The following is a 22,569-nucleotide window of genomic DNA, read 5'->3' as shown; positions in this document are numbered from 1 at the left end:
GCCAGCTGAGCTGTCTGGCCCCCCATAATCCATGAGCCAGATGGCTCCCCATAGTTGCTCCCCAGCCTGTGAGGGAAGCATCCGTTGTCAGCGTAACTCGACGGAACTGAGCCCCCAACATCAGTCCTTGGGAGAGAAACCATGGTCTCTTCCAAAGATCTAAGGCACGAAGACATCTGCGCGTGACCTTGATCAGACGGAACGGGTTGCCCCTCGGGGAAAACCCTTTGGTTTTGAGCCACCACTGTAGCGGTCTCATGTGAAGCAGCCCAAGGGGTATCACATTGGATGCTGCTGCCATGAGGCCCAACAACCTCTGAAATTGTTTTACAGTGTGTGACTGGCCTAACTTCACTCTGCCTACAGCCAAAAGAATGGATTCCACACGAGCAGGGGACAGATGTGCCTGCATTGTCGTTGAATCCCATATAACGCCAAGAAAAGCTGTCCTCTGTACTGGAGAGAGCATGCTTTTCTTTGCATTTAGCCTTAACCCCAGTTCTCTCATATGGGTCAGCACAGCATCTCGATGCTGCGCTGCCATACTCTCTGATTGGGCTAAAATTAGCCAATCGTCTATGTAGTTTAAGACACGGATGCCCCGGAGTCGTAATGGAGCCAGCGCTGCATCCATGCACTTTGTAAATGTACGGGGTGACAGAGATAGACCGAAAGGGAGAACCCGATATTGGTAAGCCACGCCCCCGAAGGCGAACCTCAGGAATCTCCTGTGCTGCGGGAGGATAGATATGTGAAAATACGCGTCTTTTAGATCTATCGTCACAAACCAGTCCTCGGATCTGATTTGTGTGACGATCTGCTTTATAGTTAACATCTTGAACTTTAGTTTTGCAACAGACCGGTTCAGATGACGTAGATCTAAAATCGGACGTAACCCCCCGTCTTTCTTTGGAACTATGAAATAGCGGCTGTAAAACCCTGACTCCCTGTTGTGAGGAGGAACACATTCTATGGCTTCCTTGCACAAGAGAGTTTCTACTTCTTGTTCCATTATTAGAGCCTGCCCAGCACCCACTATGGTAGATAACACGCCGTTGAAATGGGGTGGCTGGTTGCAAAACTGAATTTTGTAGCCCTTTTTTATTATTTGCAAAACCCACTGAGACACGTTTGGCAGGAGTTTCCACGCTGCCCAATTTTCTATAAGGGGGACCAGCCTCTCGAGACTGGCTTTTTGTGTACTGCTTAAACTTTCCCCGGTGCCCTGAACCAAACTGGCAGGGTTCAACCTGGGTGATATTAATGCCTCCCTCCTCGGAGAGAGGTCTTGCGTGCCCCGCGCACGAGGCACACAAGAATATGAAGCCGCTGTGCCCCGAAACACACACTGCGGCGGGGTTAACACACTGACATCCCGAGGGCATCGAGGAGAGACGGGCACCGTGTTGTGAGGTGACTGCCGGCTCTCCCCGATTGGGGGCTGCCCTCGGAAACATGACACTACGTCCCTCAGGACTTCTTTTTAGCCGACGCCTTCCTCGCCATAATAACAGCCCTCAGGTCTGGTTTCTGTTTAGAAGATGTCTGAGTACGACCGCCCGAACCCCAGTTCTTTTGAGGGGGACCACGAGTGGCAACACTACGCTTCTGCGATGCTCTATACGATGGCTGCTCCCGCCCAGCAGCCCTAGAATCAAGAGCACGGCGGGGGAGATAGCGTTCGAACGCCGCCGACTGCTTACGAGCCTCCGCAAATCTCTCGACGACAGTGTTAACGGCATCGCCAAAAAGACCGGAGGGCGCAACGGGCGCGTCTAAAAGGAATGCCCTATCTGAGGATTTAAGCTCAGACAGATTAAGCCATAAATGGCGTTCCGTGGCTACGAGAGCTCCCATCGATCTACCCACGGCTTTAGCAGTTTCTTTAATTGCCCTGAGTGACACATCAGTGACTCGACGAAGCTCTTTAAAAACATCAGACGTACCCCCCGCCTCGGTATCCAAATCTTTAAGTAGTTCTGCTTGGTACGCCTGTAAGACAGCTAGGGTATGCAGTGAAGCCCCAGCCTGCCCTGCAGACTTATACGCTTTACCCACTAAAGATGAAGTCAACCTAACCGGTTTCGTGGGAAGCGAAGGCGATTTTAAAGATGACGCCGCAGCGGGGGAGAGATAGCTCGCAAGCGTCTGCTCCACCCGGGGCATCGTTAAATACCCGTGCTCACCCATCCCCACAATGTTGGAATACATGGTGGCGTGAGGGGTATGAACACGGGCCGAATACGGGGCTTTCCATGATCTCGACAGCTCGCTGTGGAGATCAGGGAAAAAAGGCATGTTGCGCCGCGAAGGTTGAGATTTTTGCTTTAAAAAACGCTCGTCTAACATGCTCTGAGGACGAGCGCTCTGTGTCTCCGCCGGCCAGTCTAACTTTAAGCGAGCCACAGCATTAGTGACAACCTCCATCAAATCATCGAACGCGGGGGACGAATGAGAAGGCTCCTCAGCGTCCACCACGTCCACAGACATAATATCGACTTCCTCGGACGACGATACATGCAAAACTGGGCTCCCGCCCTGGGCGGAAGAAACCGCAGCGCGTGCTTCCGAATCCAGAGACGGGGCGCTAGATCCCGCGGGTGAAGGCTGAGAAAGGGGAAGACCCGTCTCAAGCTCGTCCGCGAGATCTAGTTGTGATCCCCACGATCGCAGCTTCCGCCCTGCCTCGGCAGCAGCGGGGCCAGAACCGTGGGGAACACGCGGCTCACCACCCTCCTCGAAGAGAGCGAGCCGCGAGCGCAACGTACGGAGCGGCATCCTTTCACAGTGTGCACAACCACCCCTCTCAAGAGATGATCGTGCGTGTTGTGCCCCGAGGCACATAACACAAAGACGATGCGAGTCCTCGCTCGTAATGAAACGAGGACACGGGGAAGCACACTCCTTAAAACTTTGTTTGGACATAATAATGACACACACTCGCTTGCTGAGGCACAAAGAGCTGAAGTTGGCTTGCTGGGTGCTCTTTTTATAGCTTCCTGGTTCCCACGTCACCCGCCTATGACGTGTCACTTGACCATTGGACTGATTTGACATACGTGCTTCAGACGCAATCACGCAGAGGGCGTTCCCATAGCGTAGCTTCGGCGACGCAGCTCGAGTTCCCTCGAAGGGGAACCAAGTAGTTCTAACTTTATGGTGCATTTTTGCACTTTATAAAATGTATAAGTATAAAAAATAAAATTATATGTATATTTTTGCAGTTGAAAAAAATTAATAAAATGTATTTATATATACATATATATATATATATATTATATATAATTTAATTAAAACATGTTATGTTTACAGGTTTGTAACAAGCAAAGTTTTTCTTCCAATGCAACATTAATATAAATGCATTAATCTTTATATCTATTTATTATTTATTATATTTATTTTTAAAATATATTTCAAAATATACAAAAAATGGCCAAAAGATATATTAGTGAAATATATATATATATATATATATATATATATATATATATATATATATATTTAAATATATTTCAGAACATATATTTTTTGGCCAGTTTTTGTATATTTTTAAATATATTTAAAATTATATTCAAAAATATATTTTTGCGGTATGGCAGTAGCTTAAGTCTCGAACAAACCCAAACCACGACACTTCATGAATCCCAAAACAGTGCTATCTTTCAAACCCTGTAAAACTACATGGCACTCAAACGCTTAGATCTTTTATAACACTTGACGTTTCTTCTCCAGTGTATTCTGGTTCCACTATATTCATAACTACTGTGTCCATCCACGTTGATAAATAGCCAAAGGGACACGTGTGCCTGCCAGAGGAGCGTTTTATGTAAGAGATAGCTAATCTCATTACTCTGCTGGCTGGAACATAGCAGCGTGCCACACTGCCAGAGGCGGAGAGTTTTGGCCGGTGACTGTTGCAATAATATGAGATGGAGAACGGCCCAAAGATAACCTCCATGGGTGACTTTGAATCACTCTCATAAATATCATCTCAATGTTATTCTGTATAATCAGAACAGCGAAGAAAAATTTGGAAACCCTTGGGTTTAAATGAACTTGTGCTGGAGTGTTTTAACCCATGGTTGGATCAAACAAACATTTTCTAAGTTTATTTCACTCAACCGTTGCACGCAATTTTAAATAACTTTCTTAATCTGGACCAAAATAAAAGCGTGCATCCCATAACTGATTTAAAACCATTTCGGAGTCATTTTCATTAAAGGCTCGCAACTAAGGACATCTGTGGCGTACCACACCATCCCTCATCCATCACCAATTTCAAAGGTCAACGTTTTGGCCAGTTGCTCAGCAGTAACGGCCAATGAGCATCTAAAAGAGGCTGTTATTATAATCCACAGTCTGTGTCCACAATGCCCAGCACTAAGAGGCAGAAGCTCCATCAAGGCCCGGCCCAGGAGACATGCCTCACTTGTGCAGACACGCATCACTTGTGGGCTCCTATAGTGTGAAGCACACATAAAAACTATCCTGAGGGTCATATAGACCTTTTGAATGGCCTGCAGGCACTGTGACCAGGAATTTGAGACATGCACAACACAAAGCCATCAAGATACATCAAAACAGTCGAGCACAGCACATTCAAAGCCTCCGGCTTTTCGTGGATCTGTCATCTGACGCTTTGTTACGGGCTGTGTTTTTAACCTTTTCCAGTGAACTCTTGTACACTGGCAGCTTGTTTCCCTGGAACAACATTACTGGTGACAATTGATGTTAATGGGCAAAATGGGCAAAGTGGCCAAGATTCCCTAAATGCAGGATGGCGCAAGTTCCTTTCCCTTACGGTAATGTCTTTCTTTCATCTCTTGAGATTTGCAGCAGTTATGTAAAATGCAAATAATCAACTTACATAAAGCAACACAAAGCAAAGTTTTAAACGGAAGCTACTTCCATCCATAACAGGACAGAATTTAACTTTTTTGAAGTTAGTGAAAACTTTAGCCCAAGGGGTCGTTTTGCAATCTTACAAAGCCATCCCTTCCCCAAATAAACACAGTTAGACATCGCAGGTACAGTAAAGATCTGCATGAGACTCCGCCCCTCATTGACATGAACAATGATTGCTGAGATCTGCTGCTAACTGTTTTAACTGTTGGATTGTTCGGCTAAGTAAACAGTGACAGCAATGCTAGATGGTTTGCAGTTTGCATTTTCGTGGCACACCTCTCTGACAAGTCAAGACCTGGAGTTGTCTCTTCTTTCACTTTGTATCTTGTTTTTCCCGATTCAGATTCACAGCGTGAAAAGACAACATCTGAAAAATGCAGCCGGGGGGCCGTGATTTAAATGTGTTGTGCATTAGAGTCACAACCATTACAGCTTGTTTTGCAATAACATTACAGGCACCATTGGCTATACACTGTAAAAAAAAAGTTGAGTAAACGTAAAATTTCAAGTCAACCTATCGTACATTCTTTTTGAGTAAACTCAACTATCAAGGACCAAAGTCCACCCAACTTAAAAAATTAACATCACAAGTTGTCACAACGTAAATATTTATGTTCATCAAACTAATAAGAAGATGATGTAGTTCAGCTAACTAAATTTACTGAGTAATGCCAATACTGACTTAAGTCCTCTCAACTAAGATTACGACTGTACGACACCATTCCAGCATTCATCCATAAAATTATCCACACACAAGTTCGGTAAAGGGCAATTTGGTATATCCAGATCAGCTATAGCTTTGTCTGACTTAGCCCTTGCTTGAAGCAGAGACCTTTTTTTGCTGTGAGGCAACAATGATGCATACTAACCCACTGTGCCGTCCTCTACACTGAACACACACTTCTCAATCATGGTAACAATGAACAAACATCATTCTTTTAAAATAACTCTAAATACAACATATAACTAACATTTACAACATATCAACATAAATAAAGCCATCAAACCTTAAAACATCATTTATGAGTCATCCTTTTAGTAAATATTAACCAAAGAAGTGAACATGTTGCAATGCATAACCATTCAGACCATTGTTTTTTTTTTTTAATTGTTTGTTCAGATTACTCAGTTTGGCAAGTTGGGTAAACAAGTTGGACTAAAACTTACATATCTAAGTCCAGTGAACAAAATAATATTTGTTAGCTGGATGATTATGCTTATTTCATTCAGTAAACACATAATAATAAATTGAACCCTTCAACAAAAAAATCTTTGTTCAATTTACTTAATTATCTTTGTTGAAAGAACAATTTGGAAGAACTCAAAAGATAGGAAGAACTCAAAAAGTCCAAATGCAAAAATACAATTACAGTTAGGGCCGTCACAATGATTAAATAATCATCTCATTGCGATTGTTTGACCTCATCGCAATAATTTCAGATCACCGCAATGATTGCACATCTCTTTAAAAAACACAAGGGGGAGCTGCAGCGCCTGTGTATAAACGAGACTGTATCAGATGGCGCTCCTTAACTGACAGTGTAATGCGATACATTGCAAAGCCATTCAATACAGAGGAAAAAACTATATTTAAAGAAAGGCTGCAAAACTTTGAGAAGTATGAACTGCCAAGTAAAACAACCAAAACAGCAAATCCAAATTTAGGGAAGTGAGGAATGCTATTCTTAGGGATCTGTAAGGAATAAATTTTTTTGCAGGCACTACAAACATGTGGTCCAGTACTAATATGACCTTTGTAGGATTGGCTACTATTTAAGGCCTGTTCTTGTATAGTCAGTTTATTTTTATTGCATTTTTATTTTCAGTTACATTTTTAGACACCTTATTGTGTTTATTTCTTATGAAAAATATTCATTAAATAATTACTTATAAATATGTGTTATGTGTATTAATTTTACTGCCAGGTAAACCTTGCAAAATATTTAAGTTAAATAATCACAACAATGTGTGAAAATTATTTCATGAACAAACGAAACATTTATGAGAATTAAATGTCAAAGCAATATAAAAAAAGGAAATAAATTGTCATAATCACCACAATTTATTAGACAATTAACCGTCAGCCAAATTTCATAATCGTGACAACCCTAGTTAAATAGTTTAAAAATTTGGCCTCGCGCCGCAAGGGGCAAAATGGGGCATTGCCCCCTCGGATGATTTGTGCCCCCTAAGTTTATTTTTGGTATTTATGGCAAGGTTTAAAAATGAGGCTTTACAAAAAAGATAACTAATTGAAACTGTATTGTGCGTTTACAAGACTAAATGTAATAAACTAAAAATATAAAGAAAATTCCTTCGTTATTTTCTATTTAATTTATACGCAACAGTGCTATGCGTCTCCTACTGGCAATGAAGTATAGATGAATAATCGCACTAAAAGATGATTGGACAGGAAGAGATAAACAAGGATTTCTGTTGGCTGGATATTAATTTCTATGGGTTGCCTGTCGTGCTGGGTGTCTCTCATGTAACACAGCTCAGTGTGTAAGGTCAGCGTTAATTGTCAAAATGAAAATTTGTGTAAAATTCAAAAGTACTGTAACTTCGATTCATGGTAAAATTTACTATATGTTTAATAAAATGATAATCTTTTGTGAATAAGCTACTTTTTTCCTCAAATGTGTTGTGTACAGGCATTTAAAATGCAAACAACCAATAAAATTAAATTAGTATGGACAGAGTTTTATACAAAATTCATGAGCCACACTGTGTGTTCAGAAATTCAATGACAAATCAAAAAGATTACAGCTCTTCTAAAAAGGTAAGATATTATTACAATTAAATTTTTTCCAAATACAATTTTTAAGTATAATTTTATTAGTTTTGTCTGTTATAAATAGTGTGTTTAAGGGAACGCTTCTGCCAAAAGCAAGTAATCTGTGTGTTTTTTTTTTAAGTTAATCCCCCTAAAAAATTTCATGTGCCCCCTGTTCATTTCATTCTGCAGCCAGGCATGCACTTTTCCTTATCTATTATTAAAGATTAATTCAAAGATTAAAGGATTTTTATCAGCTACAATAAACACCATTTATGTGAGATTTTCAACTATGTCTATTAGTCTAATAGCACTTGTAAATATATTTCGATTTTGCATTCTTTGCCAATTTAATACAAAGATGTCCGCTACAAAAGAGTATTACTGTACCAATATTTTCTGGTTTAATGAAAGCATGACTTGATGCTTGCATTTTCTCCATTTTTTTTATTCTTTGCTTAAACCGAAAAAGAAAACCTGACCTTTTGTCACATATTTCATTAAAGACACAGAAGTTGCAGAATATTCATTTAAAACTTCAATTAGATTTCAAATCAGATCAGTCTTATCAGATTTTCAATGTGTGCTGTACTGTATAAACAACAACCTGAGGTGATAAGTGACTATTTAAACAGAACGTATGTCAGTATCGCTCCCATTCGCACATACCAGCGGGTAAAAATGACCAACAATAACTCACCATGCAGAGAGACATTGCACAACCTTCAGTGACGATCGCCCCGTCAGTCTAACATGTATATTTCAGGACCCTCCAGATGTTAAATCCAGACAGGTGTAAAGATTCAGATTATACACGTACAGTCACCGTCATCCGTATGTGTACTCCAGCCTGCCTCACCAGTGTGCACTGAACATAAGAGCCTGATAGTCTGGCCTTTGTTCTGACATATTTCCTGCGCTACATTGTTAGCCATGGAAAGGAAACACATGCATACTCACACACACTCTTCTGTGCGATTCTCCCGGGGAACGCGATCATCGGACAACATGCAGCGCGAGTCGACATTGTTTTTAATCCCTGTGAGCTTTTCAGAGGTCAAAGTTTAACCAGTGTCTTGCACAGGCCTCCAGCAGAATAGTAGATAGATTTTTAACATGCGCGTTGATCATTGACAGAAGCCGTCTGAACGGCTGTCTACACCCTGGCTTTGTCATGACATTATTAAAATAGGAGGCCTAAGTTATTTATGAGTTCTTCATAACAATAACTGATGAGTCTCTTAAAGTCCTAAAAGGTCAGACGGAGGTCGGAGGTGTGTAAAACTAAATTAGGTGCCGTCACAACACAGGTCTTAGCTCTATAAAACAACCTGATTGGTCGTGTATGGACCTTTATGAATTGAATCTTTCAGTTGATAGATGCAAAAATTTTTATATTGGCATGGCGGAGATTTAACTAAAAGTGTAAAACAAACTCAAAAGCTGGACAAGTTATAGTGTGAAAGACAGACATGCAGATAAGCAGATAGACATATAGACAGACTAGGGATGTGCATGTATGTCATTTTTTTAAATTTCGATTAATCCATAGGTCTGATAAACGAGTACTCGATTAAATGGGGGTGGGGCAATCAAGTATGTGTCATGATGAAAATATTTTTATTTAAAACACTCAAATAAAACTTAATTTTGTCAATTTTTGTCCTTTTGTCGAGCAATTTTTTTTTTTTTGGACGACCTAGTTAAGGCGGTAGGGTTTCCCAGCTTAGGCGGGCCACCCGAAATAAAAAGTGCCGCGGGAAACCTTGTTTTAGCGATTAGCTGTTTTGTGTCATCCTCTCTCCTGTTCTCAGTCAAGATGTTATGTTCGTATGGCTTTCTGGTATCTCTTGACATTTGATGTTTAAATATGAGATGATAACCCTTTGAACTTGTGATAGCGCTGTACATTTTGCACTTGACTGATGCATTAGCCAAAAGCGAATCCGAAAATCACTGCATCCTTTTAAACCAGTGCCCACATTATGTGAGGAGTGTTTGGCAGAAACTGTGTGTGTTATGTGATCTTTAAAATCACCTAAAGGCATTAAAAATGGCCTAAAACATAAAATAATGGAAATGACTTCAGATCCTGGTTTCTGCGGTTTTGTCAGGATGTCAAAACCTTTGGGTACTGAGAATTTTACATTCTGTTATTCTGTCAGCCCTAGTGGTGAGGACAATATAAGTGTTGCTATAAAGTAGACAAGCCCGCTCTTTCAAAGCAACCCACTTCACACAGTTTCCCCTGGTTACAGAGTCGGACATCTATAAATCTGTTATGGACAAGCTGCATTAACACTTTAGACACATGACTCTCCAATGCTATAGTATGAGCAAAATTAACACGGAGGTAAATGCATCATGGGTCACACTAGTCACAGAAAATGTACAGGAGCTGATATAAAGCAATACCTTTGTCTGCAGTGTGAGACTTTATAATGAATTCCTCAATCCACATTTAGTCTTAAATTCAATTGAATAGATAGTGTCTTGGAGACAGAAAGGGAAATTGAAGTGAGATAAAGGAGAGAGGCTGTTTCTTTCTATTCACCGACAGGTATTAAATAACACGTCTGCGGTCTCAGCGCAGGACGTTCTCTGAACGTCCTCTATTAAACCAGGCAGATTTACAGCTCCCTTGAGCGTGAACCATGTTTTCATTTGGCAAAAGCTCTGTGACACGGTGCCCTGAGGAGAGAACGCTAAGCACTTGCCTGAATGAGTAAACGTCGCCTGCGCAAGCTGACACACACGTTTGCCCACCAACAAAACTCTTCATTAATTTGCTTTGACAAAGCCAACATGTCACTGTACAAGCATTGGTTTGGGATTGTTTTCAAATCATTGCTGATGGAGCAGAAAAGGATAAACATCCATTATCTCTGCCCTAGCAACCACCTTAGCAATTTAGACCCTAAATTAATTTCAAAGCAAGAACTTAAAACACCTTAGCAACTTCATAGCAACAGTGCAGAACACCCAAGCAACTATTTAGAACCATACCAATTACCTTGCAATCGCTGAAAATCGCCTTTGTTTACCACTCATCCTATCAATGCTTTATCCAATCAAAACTCATAACACATTCTAACCCAACAACCACATGCGAAAACACTTAAAGACAACTTCTAAGTAACAAAACAGCGATGCCATAGCAACCACCTATAACCTCCTGGCATCATGACAGCACATATCTGCACTTCCTAACAACTATTTCGAACACCTTACCAATTGCCTAACCACTTAGAACAATGTAGAAACCCCCTAGCAACCCAACCCCTCAGAACACTGTAGAAACCCCCTAGCAACTAGGGGTGTGACGGTCATTATATAACCGTGAGACCGACGGTTATAGTTGAACACCGTCATTAGAACTCTATAACCGCCAAAACCGTGTCATTAAAATATTTTTTAAAACATTTTTTATCATAAAGAATTTTTAAATAGTATTTAAAACAATTGTTAACAGTCTGTGTTACACGCCCCCTCACGTTCTCACGCAGTGAAAAATACAGAGCGGAGCAGACACTGACAACGCACTGACATACAGGACAGACCAGGTTACTTTTCGGTTACTTTTGAGATTTAACATATTAAACAAAGTCTCACCTTTCCAATCATCTCTTCCTTCTAGTTAATTTATAGCATCAAATAAACATGAATGACCATGAGAAGGAATGTTGTTTTAACCGCGGAAAGGCGTCAGTACACTACGCTTTTCAAGTTCAAATCCTCCCATGCTAATCTACTAACTCTCTTGAACGCACATTCATTGCTAGTTGTCTTGCTGTTAATTTTAAAGAAACGTAGAGCAAGTAGCTAATCAGTGTCTAGTTTATTCAAACGCCGGGTGAGCACTGTGCAGCGCGTCTGCGGAGAGTGTTTGCTGCGCGTGGCCATTGTGCTTTTACACCGGCTGCGTTTAATAACAATCTCAAGTTCATATTACTTTCTTTTACCTGCGCATTTATGAGCAAAACCTCTTCAATACGCTTTTAATCCACATTGTTTTCCATGTCCATGTAATGACAGATATAGACACAATTACAGACATAAAAAGCCCAATGCACAAATCTGTTTCTCTGAAGATTATTAAAATAGATGATAGATAGAGGATTAATTTATGCTGGGCAGAGAGTGACAGCGCAGTCTTCTGGCAACAGTGTGTTTTTTTTATATTTCATTGCTTTCTGTTAAATTGTTCAAAGTTATTACTGTTTAAAACACACTTGGCATCACATTCATGATTTTATGGTAATATGACACTTTCCCGTCAATCCACGAGCATTTAAACGAGCAAAACGCCCCCCACAGACGGTTATGTGATGAACCGTCACATTTGACTCACGTCATAACCGTCATCACCAATTCTGAAACCGGCACACCCCTACTAGCAACCCAACCCCTCAGAACACTGTAGAGACTCCCTAGCAACCCAACCCCTCATAACACCCTAGAAACTCCCTGGCAACCCAACCCCTCATAACAACTTAGAAACTCCCTAGCAACCCAACCCCTCAAAAAAACAGTAGAAACCCCCTACCAACCCAACCCCTCATAACACCGTAGAAACCCCCTAGCAACCCAACCACTCAGAACACTGTAGAAAACCCCGTAGCAACCCCTCTAAAACCCTGTAGAAACCCCCTAGCAACCCAACCCCTCAGAACACAGTAGAAACCCACTAGCACCCCAACCCCTCAGAAAACCGTAGAAACTCCCTAGCAACCAACCCTTTGGAACCCGGCAGAAACCCCTAGCAACCCAACCCCTTGGAACACTGTAGAAACTCCCTAGCAACCCAACCCCTCAGAACATCATAGAAACCCCCTAGCAACCCAACCTCTTGGAACACTGTAGGAAACCCCCTAGCAACTCAATCACACAGAACACTGTAGAAACCCCCTAGCAACCCAACCCCTCATAACAACGTAGAAACCCCCTAGCAACCCAACCCCTCATAACACAGTAGGAACCCCCTAGCAACCCAACCACTCAGATCAATGTAGAAACTCCCTAGCAACCCAACCCCTCAGAACAATGTAGATACCCCCTAGCAACAAAACCACTCAGAACACCATAGAAACCCCCTAGCAACCCAACCCTTCAAAACACCATAGAAACCCCCTAGCAACCCAACCTCTCGGAAGAAACCTCCTAGCAACCCAACCCCTCAGAACATTGTAGAAACTCCCAAGCAACCCAACCCCTCAGAACACCGTACAAACCCCCTAGCAACAGAATCACTTAGAAGACTATAGAAACCCCCTAGCAACCCAACCCCTCAGAACACTGTAGAAAACCATGTAGCAACCCCTCTAAAACACAGTGGAAACCCCCTAGCAACCCAACCCCTCAGAACACCATAGGAACCCCCTAGCAACTCCATCACACAGAACACTGTAGAAACCCCCTAGCAACCCAACCCCTCGGAACATCGTAGAAACCCCCTAGCAACCCAAACCCTCGGAACACCGTAGAAACCCACTAGCAACCCAACCCCTCGGAACACCGTAGAAAGCCCCTAGCAACCCAACCCCTCAGAACACCGTAGAAACCCCCTAGCAACTCAACCTCTTGGAACACCATAGGAACCCCCTAGCAACCCAACCCCTCAAAACACCGTAGAAACCCCCTAGCAACTCAATCACACAGAACACTGTAGAAACTCCCTAGCAACCCAACCCCTGAGAACACCTTAGCAACCATTCAGAAATGATGTTAAATGCTACATAACTGAAACAAAATATAGTTTTATACAAACATAAATATTCTCGGCATAAGAATTTTTCTGGCTTGTCATTAAAATGACACAATGCAAACAAACTTGCCGTCAACTTTTTTAATGTCAATTTTAATCATCCTTTTGCTTTTTGGGTGCAAAACCAGATATGTACGTGAGTTTTTCGTGAGGTTCACACAAGATGGGATTCAATTCAAGTCCTTTATAAAGTAAAGTAAAAATAGCCGCTCTCTCAGAACAAACTGTTTCCCGGTGCTGGTCAACTACGGATGTGAACCTGTGTGCTGACTCTGAACATCATGGGAAAATACACACAAAAACAAACACACACACATACAACAGGAAACACACTGTCCTCACCCACAGAAAACATTCCTGCGAGACAACAAAACAACCTGATGGAGTTAACTACAATAACCTATGTCCCAGGACTGCACTCTCTCTTAACTCTACAGAAAGAAATGTGGGCTGAATCGGTGACGTAGCCATGGTTCTTTAAGACAAACAAACACTTCAGAAGCGTCACAGTAAACCACAAAGATTAAATGGCGCTGTTTACACCTGATAACATCTGGATATCTCAGATATTAACACTTTCACAAGTGATCAGCTGAGATGGACACAATCTCTTGCATGTGGATTACAAGAAAGTATTTTAAAATCAAAATAATTATTATAAGAAAAGCTTTCAAACCAAAACAACGCCTGAAACATAATTCGCACACACAGAAGCATTTTACCACATCACCGTGGGAAACACCCAACACATTGTAGTGCCAGACAATCACAGCATCCACATTGAGGAAAACAGTAAACAGCAGCTTATGTGTGAGGAATACGTAACTGCGACATTACTACAGATTTTGCCTCCAAGAATAGAGCAGCTGAATAAAGGCTTTTCTTTCCAGAAAAGCAAAGGGTCGATTGGAGGCGCTTGTAAATATTAGTTTGTATTCAAGAAGCCCACAGTCACATTTCTGTCATCTCTTAGAAAATGAAGGTTTGTTTGGTGAGTTTCAACTGTGAAGCTGCCAGGTCTTGTTAAAGATGAGATGGGTTAAGGAGGAGTCCGCTGATGTCCTGGAGCGTGTGAACTCTTTAGGGGATTAAATATTACTGACCCTCCTGCAGAGATGTGAGCAATTACTGTCCCGTGGTCAGACAAGGAAATATTTTGTAGATTTTTGGAGAGACTATGATCTAGGCAAAAGTGTAGAAAAGTTCAAAATGTATTAACTCCAGCAAAAATAAACATGTGATGATATCTATGATCATGGTATCTAAGATTAGTCATACTGTATTGTCCACTTTTAATGAGCAGAGGAAGCCAAACACAATCATGATTTTTTTCATCATCTAATCTAACACGTTCACAATTTGCTTTTTTAAAACAAAAATAAATAACAGGATGTTTACCTTCTAATATTAGATATCAAACAACTTGCTCATTGTATTTACAAAACTCGAACAGCTGCTGCATCTGTTTTCGAGAGAGAAAATAAAACTAAACTGACTGTTATTGTGGCACTGGTTTCCCGTTAGGAAACTGAATCATTGGATCACCAACAACACCAACCTTGAATCCTAACTGAAACAATGCTGATTGTGTGTCTTTGTTACAACAACACCTCCATCTTGTGGCCAGGGACTTGAGTTTTATTGTGCTATAAACCATTTAAGCAGGTTTTTTTGACACTGACAATACGAAAATCATCTTAATCCATTTTCCTATATTTTCCTTGTTTGGAAATACAAACATAAGATCTTTCTATAATTAACTAGAGGTACTATTTATGTCTTCCAAGTCTGAACTGTCACAACAAAAAACACACTTTTTTAATTAATAAAATATCAAAAACATACCAACTGGCCACCCTAGCAGCACCATGACAACATGCTTAAAAACACATTAGTAACCACGTGATGACACCCTGGTAACACTTTATCACCCCAACACCATAGCGACCACATTACATGTTAAAAACAACCTTAGTAACAACACAGCAGCACTCTAGCAACACTTTAGCAATCATCCATAACACTTCAGCAACTGCCTGACATATTGTTAAAAACGCCTTGGTAACCACACAGCGACGCCCTAACAACACTATGGTGTTGCTTGCAACTGCCTGATATCTTGTTAAAAAAACCTTAGTAACCACACAGCAGCACTCTAGCAACACTTTAGCAATCATCCATAACACTTCAGCAACTGCCTGACATCTTGTTAAAAACAACTTAGTAACCACACAGTGACACGAGCAATCACCCTAACACCATAGCGTCCACATTAAATGTTAAAAACTGCCTTAGTAACCACACAGCAGCACTCTAGCAACACTTTGCCGTTGCTAGCAACCATCTGACATCTTTTTAAAAACACCTAAGTAACCACACAGCGACACCAGCAATCACCCTCACACCATAGCGTCCACATTAAATGTTAAAAACCGCCTTAGTAACCACACAGCGACACCCTAGCAACACTTTGCCGTTGCTAGCATCCATCTGACATCTTTTAAAAACACCTTAGTAACCACACAGCGACACCAGCAATCACCCTAACACCATAGCGTCCACATTAAATGTTAAAAAACGCCTTCGTAACCACACAGCAGCACTCTAGCAACACTTTAGCAATCATTTATAATAACACCTTAGCAACCACCTGACATTTTGTTTAAAAACAACTTAGTAACCACACAGCAGCACTCTAGCAACACTTTAGCAATCATCCATAATACCTCAGAATTTGCCTGACATCTTGTTAAAAATACCTTAGTAACCACACAGCGACACCCTAGCAACACTTTGCCGTTGCTAGAAACCATCTGACATCTTTTTAAAAACAACTTAGTAACCACACAGCGACACCCTAGCAACACTTTGCCGTTGCTAGCAACCGCCTGACATCTTGTTAAAAACACCTTAGTAACCACACAGCGACACCTTAGCAACACTTTAGCAATCATTTATAATAACAACACCTTAGCAACCGCCTGACATTTTGTTTAAAAACAACTTTGTAACCACACAGCGACACCTTAGCAACACTTTAGCAATCATTTATAACACCTTAGCAACCACCTGACATTTTGTTTAAAAACAACTTAGTAACCACACAGCGACACCCTAGCAACACTTTGCCGTTGCTACAACCGCCTAACATCTTGTTAAAAACACCTTAGTAACCACACAGCGACACCTTAGCAACACTTTAGCAATCATCCATAACACCTTAGCAACGACATGAAATAATAAAAAACACATTTGTTGCCACACAGTTACATCTAACAATGCTTTAACAATTACCCATAACAACTTGCAACCACATGAACACACCTTCATAACCACCCAACAACACCCTAGCAACCCTTTAGCAATCACCCATGACACCCCAAAAACCATATGTCAAAAGCACCTTAGTAACCACACAGCGACACCCTAGCAACACTTTAGAAATCATCCACAACATCCTTGTAACCAGAAGACAAATTAAAAACACATTTGTAACCACACAGCGACACCCTAACAACCATAGAAATCGCACAACAACATCCTAAAATCATTCAAAACACCTTAGTAACCACACAGCATTGTCCTGGCAATCAACAACAACCGCATCACAAAGGCGAGATTCGCCCAATCAAGCATGCCTGAAAATCTGAATCTTGCGGGGTGCGAGTGTTTGGCGGTGGTCTCCAGGTAGCCGCCTACAGGACAAGGGAGGAAAGCAGGTGATTGAGACGTCTGCCATGTTAAGTGTGTGGTCAGACTTGTGGTATGGAGTTGTAGTGAGTAACTTCTGCCTGATGTCATCCACTGATCACAGAACAGATGCACATAATCATCAGCTTTCACCGCCTGCTATTTACTCACTCCTCACTTCAGCATCATCTGCTACTGCTTGCACACACACACACACACACACATACGCTAGTCGACCGTGCGTGTAAAACCACACAAGATGCATTTCTTAACTTTGTTCTTGCATTAGACAAAGTAAAAGAGAAGTAAAGCACAGCTCATTTATTCTGGATTCATCTCTGTTCCGACTGACAGACACAAAAGATAAAGGGTATATGGGTCATTTCTGTTTAAAACTTTAAAAAAATACACTTTCACAACAAAAAAAAGATGATGAAGGGATAGTACAAAAGATTAAAGACAGGATGAAAAAGAAAGTTTGAGGACACAAGAAAATGATTGAATTAAGTTTATATTTATATTAATATTAAAAGTGTCTGCTAAATGATTCAATGTAATATAATTGAATAATATAATGAACTAAAATATTAATAAATTAATTTTAAAATATTATTAAAATAACAATAGTCAGCCACACTGGAAAAAAACTTCTGGACATTGGTTGCATATGTTTAAATTGTTTTCTTAAAATTAAATTAACATTAATTAAAATGAATTTCATTTTAAGAAAACTTGATTCAATCATAATTAAATTACGCAGATTCAACTATTTTTTAAAGAAAAATCATTTCAAGAAAACTTAATTCAATCATATGCAACCGATTATTTTCCAGTGCAAAGTATTATTAGAAATGCATTTCTATATTTACTTTATTGAAGGGCTTCTCGATTATGTTCAAAATCATAATCACGGTTATTATATTTATTTATTTTCATAATCACGATTCTTTTTATTTTAAAAACCATTCTCATAATTATTTTCATAATATCAATATTTTATTTTATTTTATTTTATTTTATTTTATTACAAACACATCGTCCAGCAACATGCGATTATTTGTTATACGCTGATTATCTTGTTTTTGTAATTGTTTCAATAAAATTTTTTATAAGAATAAGAAAATAATAAATGCTTAATTGCACAGCCCTACTCTATTGTGGTACTTTTACTAAAGTAAACTAATTATTGCGCAACCACATCAAACTAAACAGACTCAGTCTGTACCAGAAAGCTCTTGTCAAAACCCTTAAAATGTTTATTGACTTTAATCTGTTGGACGGTTTAATGTTGTAACCACTCAGATGTTTCATAAACAGCCTGTACATTTTTGAAATTGAATCTTTGCCATTTTGGATCTGAACATCAGATGGGTCTCGGTAATGAATGTGCAGATATCCTCCACCTGACACTTTCGATTAAAACAGCCGGCAGTAGCAATTTTAGTTTCTGTACAACACCAGAAGCCTCATCTGTTCAACCTGACTGCGGGAAATTAAACTGTGCCTGTGAACCAAATCATGCGTTTGGCTCAGAGACACACGAGTCTGAATTGAAGGTGACATTGAATGACTCTGTACAGCAGTCTTTCAGAAAACAGCTACGACCTGCGTCACAAAACAAATATCAAAAAGCATTAAAATAATTATTGTTATGGCAAGTTCATTTAGGACAATGTATTTATCTGTTAGTTTTTAAGGAAATCAATTAGAATTGTATTTATTATTCTGGGAATCCTACAAAAGCCTGTAAAGAGGTCATATACAATATTACCAACATGATATGTCGTTGTGCTGGGGCTTTAATTTAAAAATATCAGATCCATACACAAAACTATATCCACCATACTCAAACTTTGTCTTTAGACTAAAAATCTTTTACCTAAAGCATCTTTCATCTAATAGTAATGACATCTAATGGCATACGAAGAAACTAGCAATATAATAGTAAATTGAAAAAAACTTGCCAAAAGTCAAGGTGGGTGAACAAAACTCATGCAGCTCTTTCTGACAGTCGTGAATTTGCACGCAAACCGAAATATCATCTTGTCATACAGTAATATGCACTTGAATATGTGCAACACTTTCTAGATAAATGCTCACTGCATGTCTGACATCAACCGCAAAGTCTTCGTCGACACAATTACTAAATTCAACGTTGAATTCTTCTGCATCCACTTTGACAAGTTTCTCGACCTTTTGACTGAACTTTGGAGTGTTTACAGCCTGCAGCAAAACCAACTAAGATACAAAAGGAACAAGCTCACACCTTGCACATTTCAGACTTTTAAGAGTATCAAAAGGCACATTATTATTGCCCGCAATGTCCTGAGAGAATTCCCAACTGAGCAAAGAACAATGTATCGCTTTGTTCTGTAAACAAATAGCACTATGGGAATGTGACATATCCCCAGAAGCTTAGTGCCATTGGAGAATATACTGTAGAAGCCCCGGCTCATGTTCCATACAGGGCAGCGTCCTCCATCTATAAAGAGAAATCAGAAGACAACATGACATCTGTTGCCATTACAGAGGCGTGGCACACTTGCGCTTTCCCTTCGCTTTGCACGTAACTTGATTCAGTTTGGCATCTAAAGCGTGTGCTGGTAATCCTGGGTGAGTCACCCGAGAAACTCCACCCAATAATAAGTGATGAGAATTGAGAAATAATTCTTCATGGCCCTGAGATATACTTTCTTGCTTTCAAGTGAAGCTCTAACCCTGACAAACCTACCTGTCTGTAATTTCCTAATTTTCCTAAAGATTCTTGTTCAGGTGTGTTTGAAGGTTGGAGATCAACTCTGCAGGAAAGTGGATCTCAAGGGCCAGGGTTGAGCCCCTCGATAAGCAATATCACTGCAGTCTTTAGTTATGGCAATCATGAGGTACAAACTAGAAGGTCAACAAAGACCATACTGGTCAATCAGCCACACCTGTTTGGATTTGCTGGTGAACAGCAGCCCGCATACAGTGTAGAAGAGCAATTTTTGGTTCCTCAAAGAAACCCCTCAAAATTCCTAAAGGGACCTTCTTCCACTTTTTGAGAAACAAAAAACGTTACAGTGAATGTTAAAATTTCAGTCTGATAAAGAACATTTTAGGAACCTTTATTTTTAAGAAAAGTACAACAGCCTCAAATTCAAGCTGGGCTTTGCCCCAGAAACATCTTTTTATGAGTTTCGTTTTGTTTGATCAAGGGTATACTTCTAAACATATGCTTAAAGGGAAACTCCACTTTTTTGAAAATATGCACATTTTCCAGCTCCCTAGAGTTACGCACTTGATTTTTACAGTTTTTGCCGATTTTCGAGGCTGCGGTACCACTTTTAGCATAGCTTAGCATAATCCATTGAATCTGATTAGACCATTAGCATCGCGCTCAAAAATAACCAAAGAGTTTCTATTTTAAAACTTGACTCTTCTGTAGTTACAACGTGTACTAAGACTGACGGAAATTAAAAGTTGGGATTTTCTAGGCCAATATGGCTAGGAACTAGGCTCTCATTCTGGCGTAATAATCAGGGACTTGATATTACGCAGGCGCAATGATATTACGCAACGCCCAAAAATAGTCCCCTTGGTAACTTTCAATAGCAGGGGACTATTTTCGGGCACTGCGTAACTTCATTGCGCCTGCTGCAGCCATGGCACGACAGCAAAGTCCTTGATTATTAGTCCGGAATGAGAGTGTAGTTCCAGTTTGGTTATTTTTGAGAATGATGCTAATGGTCTAATCAGATTCAATGGATTATGCTAAGCTATGCTAAAAGTGGAACCGCCCGACACTGAGATCGTCTGAATGGATTCCAAAACAGTAAAAATCAATTGTTTAACTCTATGGGAACTGGAAAATTAGCCTATTTTCAAAACAAGTGGAGTGTCCCTTATGAAACATGACAGAAGCATCTAAAGCCAGGAGAAATTATGTAGGAATAAAAGTTGTTGAGATACAATTTCTACAAAGTGTGTCTGCTTGACATTCTAGAAACATATAGAGGAACTGGAATGAGAAGAACTTTTGGATCAGGTTCCATTACCATTCTTTGGAATCTCTGGGAATTCCATTGTACATTCAGAAATCCTCTTGCACGGAATGTGGAAGTGTGCAAGCCTATCCTTCAAAAACAATCGGAGCAAGTCAAGTACAATTTTCTGCCTTGGCTTGTTACAACATTTGGCGTGAAATTGATAGAAAAAAATGGGGCTTTCTTCCTCCGTGCATTCAGAGTTAATGCAGCATGGCAGACCGAGGGATACATTACGATTGCAGAGAAAAAACAACCTTCTCCAGGAATCCAACCTGGATGACTCTGTCCCACTATTTACACAACTCAACAGTCTTCTTTTAGGCAAAATGATCACCATCACCAACGAATCACAATATCAGTCCAAATGAGCCCTGTGAAAGCATTGCAGCCCTGTCCATCTCCTAGAAGTCCATTGAGAAGCCACAAAAGAAGAAGAGCACGACGTTGTAGGAGTTCCCGGTTGCCAAGTGCGATTGACACGATTCTTTGCCAAGTATTATCAAACCAACAAGAAAATCCCTACAGCAGGAAAGTGTCAACAAAAATCCAGCATAAAAGCCACATTCATCGACAGACAAAGACACTGAGCTGGACGGAAACGGGAGCGTAGAATTCACATTTTTCCAGCTCGTGCGACGGTCTGAGGTCAAAAGATGTGTTTAAGTTAGACAAGCCTTGTTATACCTTACAAAGGGAGCACGTCAAGCGGAACTCTGGGAAAAATACAGTTGCCTTTAACCCTTAATCTATCATGTGAACTGTCACTTTATCCTCAAAGCGATTCCCGTGCTGAATTAAAGTCGCTTTAAGTGACTGTATTAAAGTATTTGTATGCCATTATCGTCTGTTGACAGAGTCTTTGTGAAAGAGGTTCTGCATCAGTGAATCTGTAACATCCTCAAAGCCTCTGAACCAAATATCTGACCGCCCTATTCACAGGACTTCAACTCCATGCGGTGTTAGGGTTAGGGTTAGGGTTACAAAAACCACATCTCCTAAAATCTAGGACATGACTTTTTCTGTCTATGAATAAAAATGATAATGTCTAAATCCCTTTCTCATGTTTCAGTGACTTGTCAAGATTTCAATGTTGTGCAAACTATAATTTACTCCAACTTAAGCCAAGCATTAGCATTGGGAAATTGGAAAAGTGATATCCTGGATCTGAACCTGTACTCACGCAGGCCTTCAGTGATGGAATAAAGTAATCTGAAACGAGCAGTGCTTTGTGTTTGCATTCTTTACACTTGTTTTACTCTATCGGAAACTTAGTCATCACCCACTTGTATGTAACAATGGCACATGTATGTTATCATGCTAGTCAATCGGATCAAAAGTGAACGAGAGAAACACATTCACGTTTACACCTGGTATTTTAATCCGTCTCTTTTGTCCACTTTCGACCGCTT

General features: G+C 40.3%; 1 protein-coding gene across 5 annotated transcripts in view; it reads right to left on the bottom strand.

Moving 5' to 3' along the window:
- tns1b (tensin 1b) overlaps window positions 1-22,569 on the bottom strand; it is a 320,658-nt gene that overhangs the window by 283,097 nt on the left and 14,992 nt on the right. Inside the window, exon 1 of one of the 5 annotated variants that reach the window (XM_065252288.2) lies at window positions 8,382-8,557. The exons of the other annotated variants lie outside the window; for them this stretch is intronic. Coding sequence (XP_065108360.1) covers window positions 8,382-8,396 — 15 coding nt within the window. The 5' untranslated portion in view covers window positions 8,397-8,557. Of the gene's footprint in view, window positions 1-8,381; window positions 8,558-22,569 lie in introns of those variants that run through there. 5 annotated transcript variants of the gene reach the window in all.

Source organism: Paramisgurnus dabryanus, chromosome 15 (assembly GCF_030506205.2).
Source record: "Paramisgurnus dabryanus chromosome 15, PD_genome_1.1, whole genome shotgun sequence".
NCBI classification, from domain to species: Eukaryota; Metazoa; Chordata; class Actinopteri; order Cypriniformes; family Cobitidae; genus Paramisgurnus; species Paramisgurnus dabryanus.
Note: the sequence above shows the minus strand (reverse complement) of the source record. Positions and strands in the feature narration are given on the sequence as shown.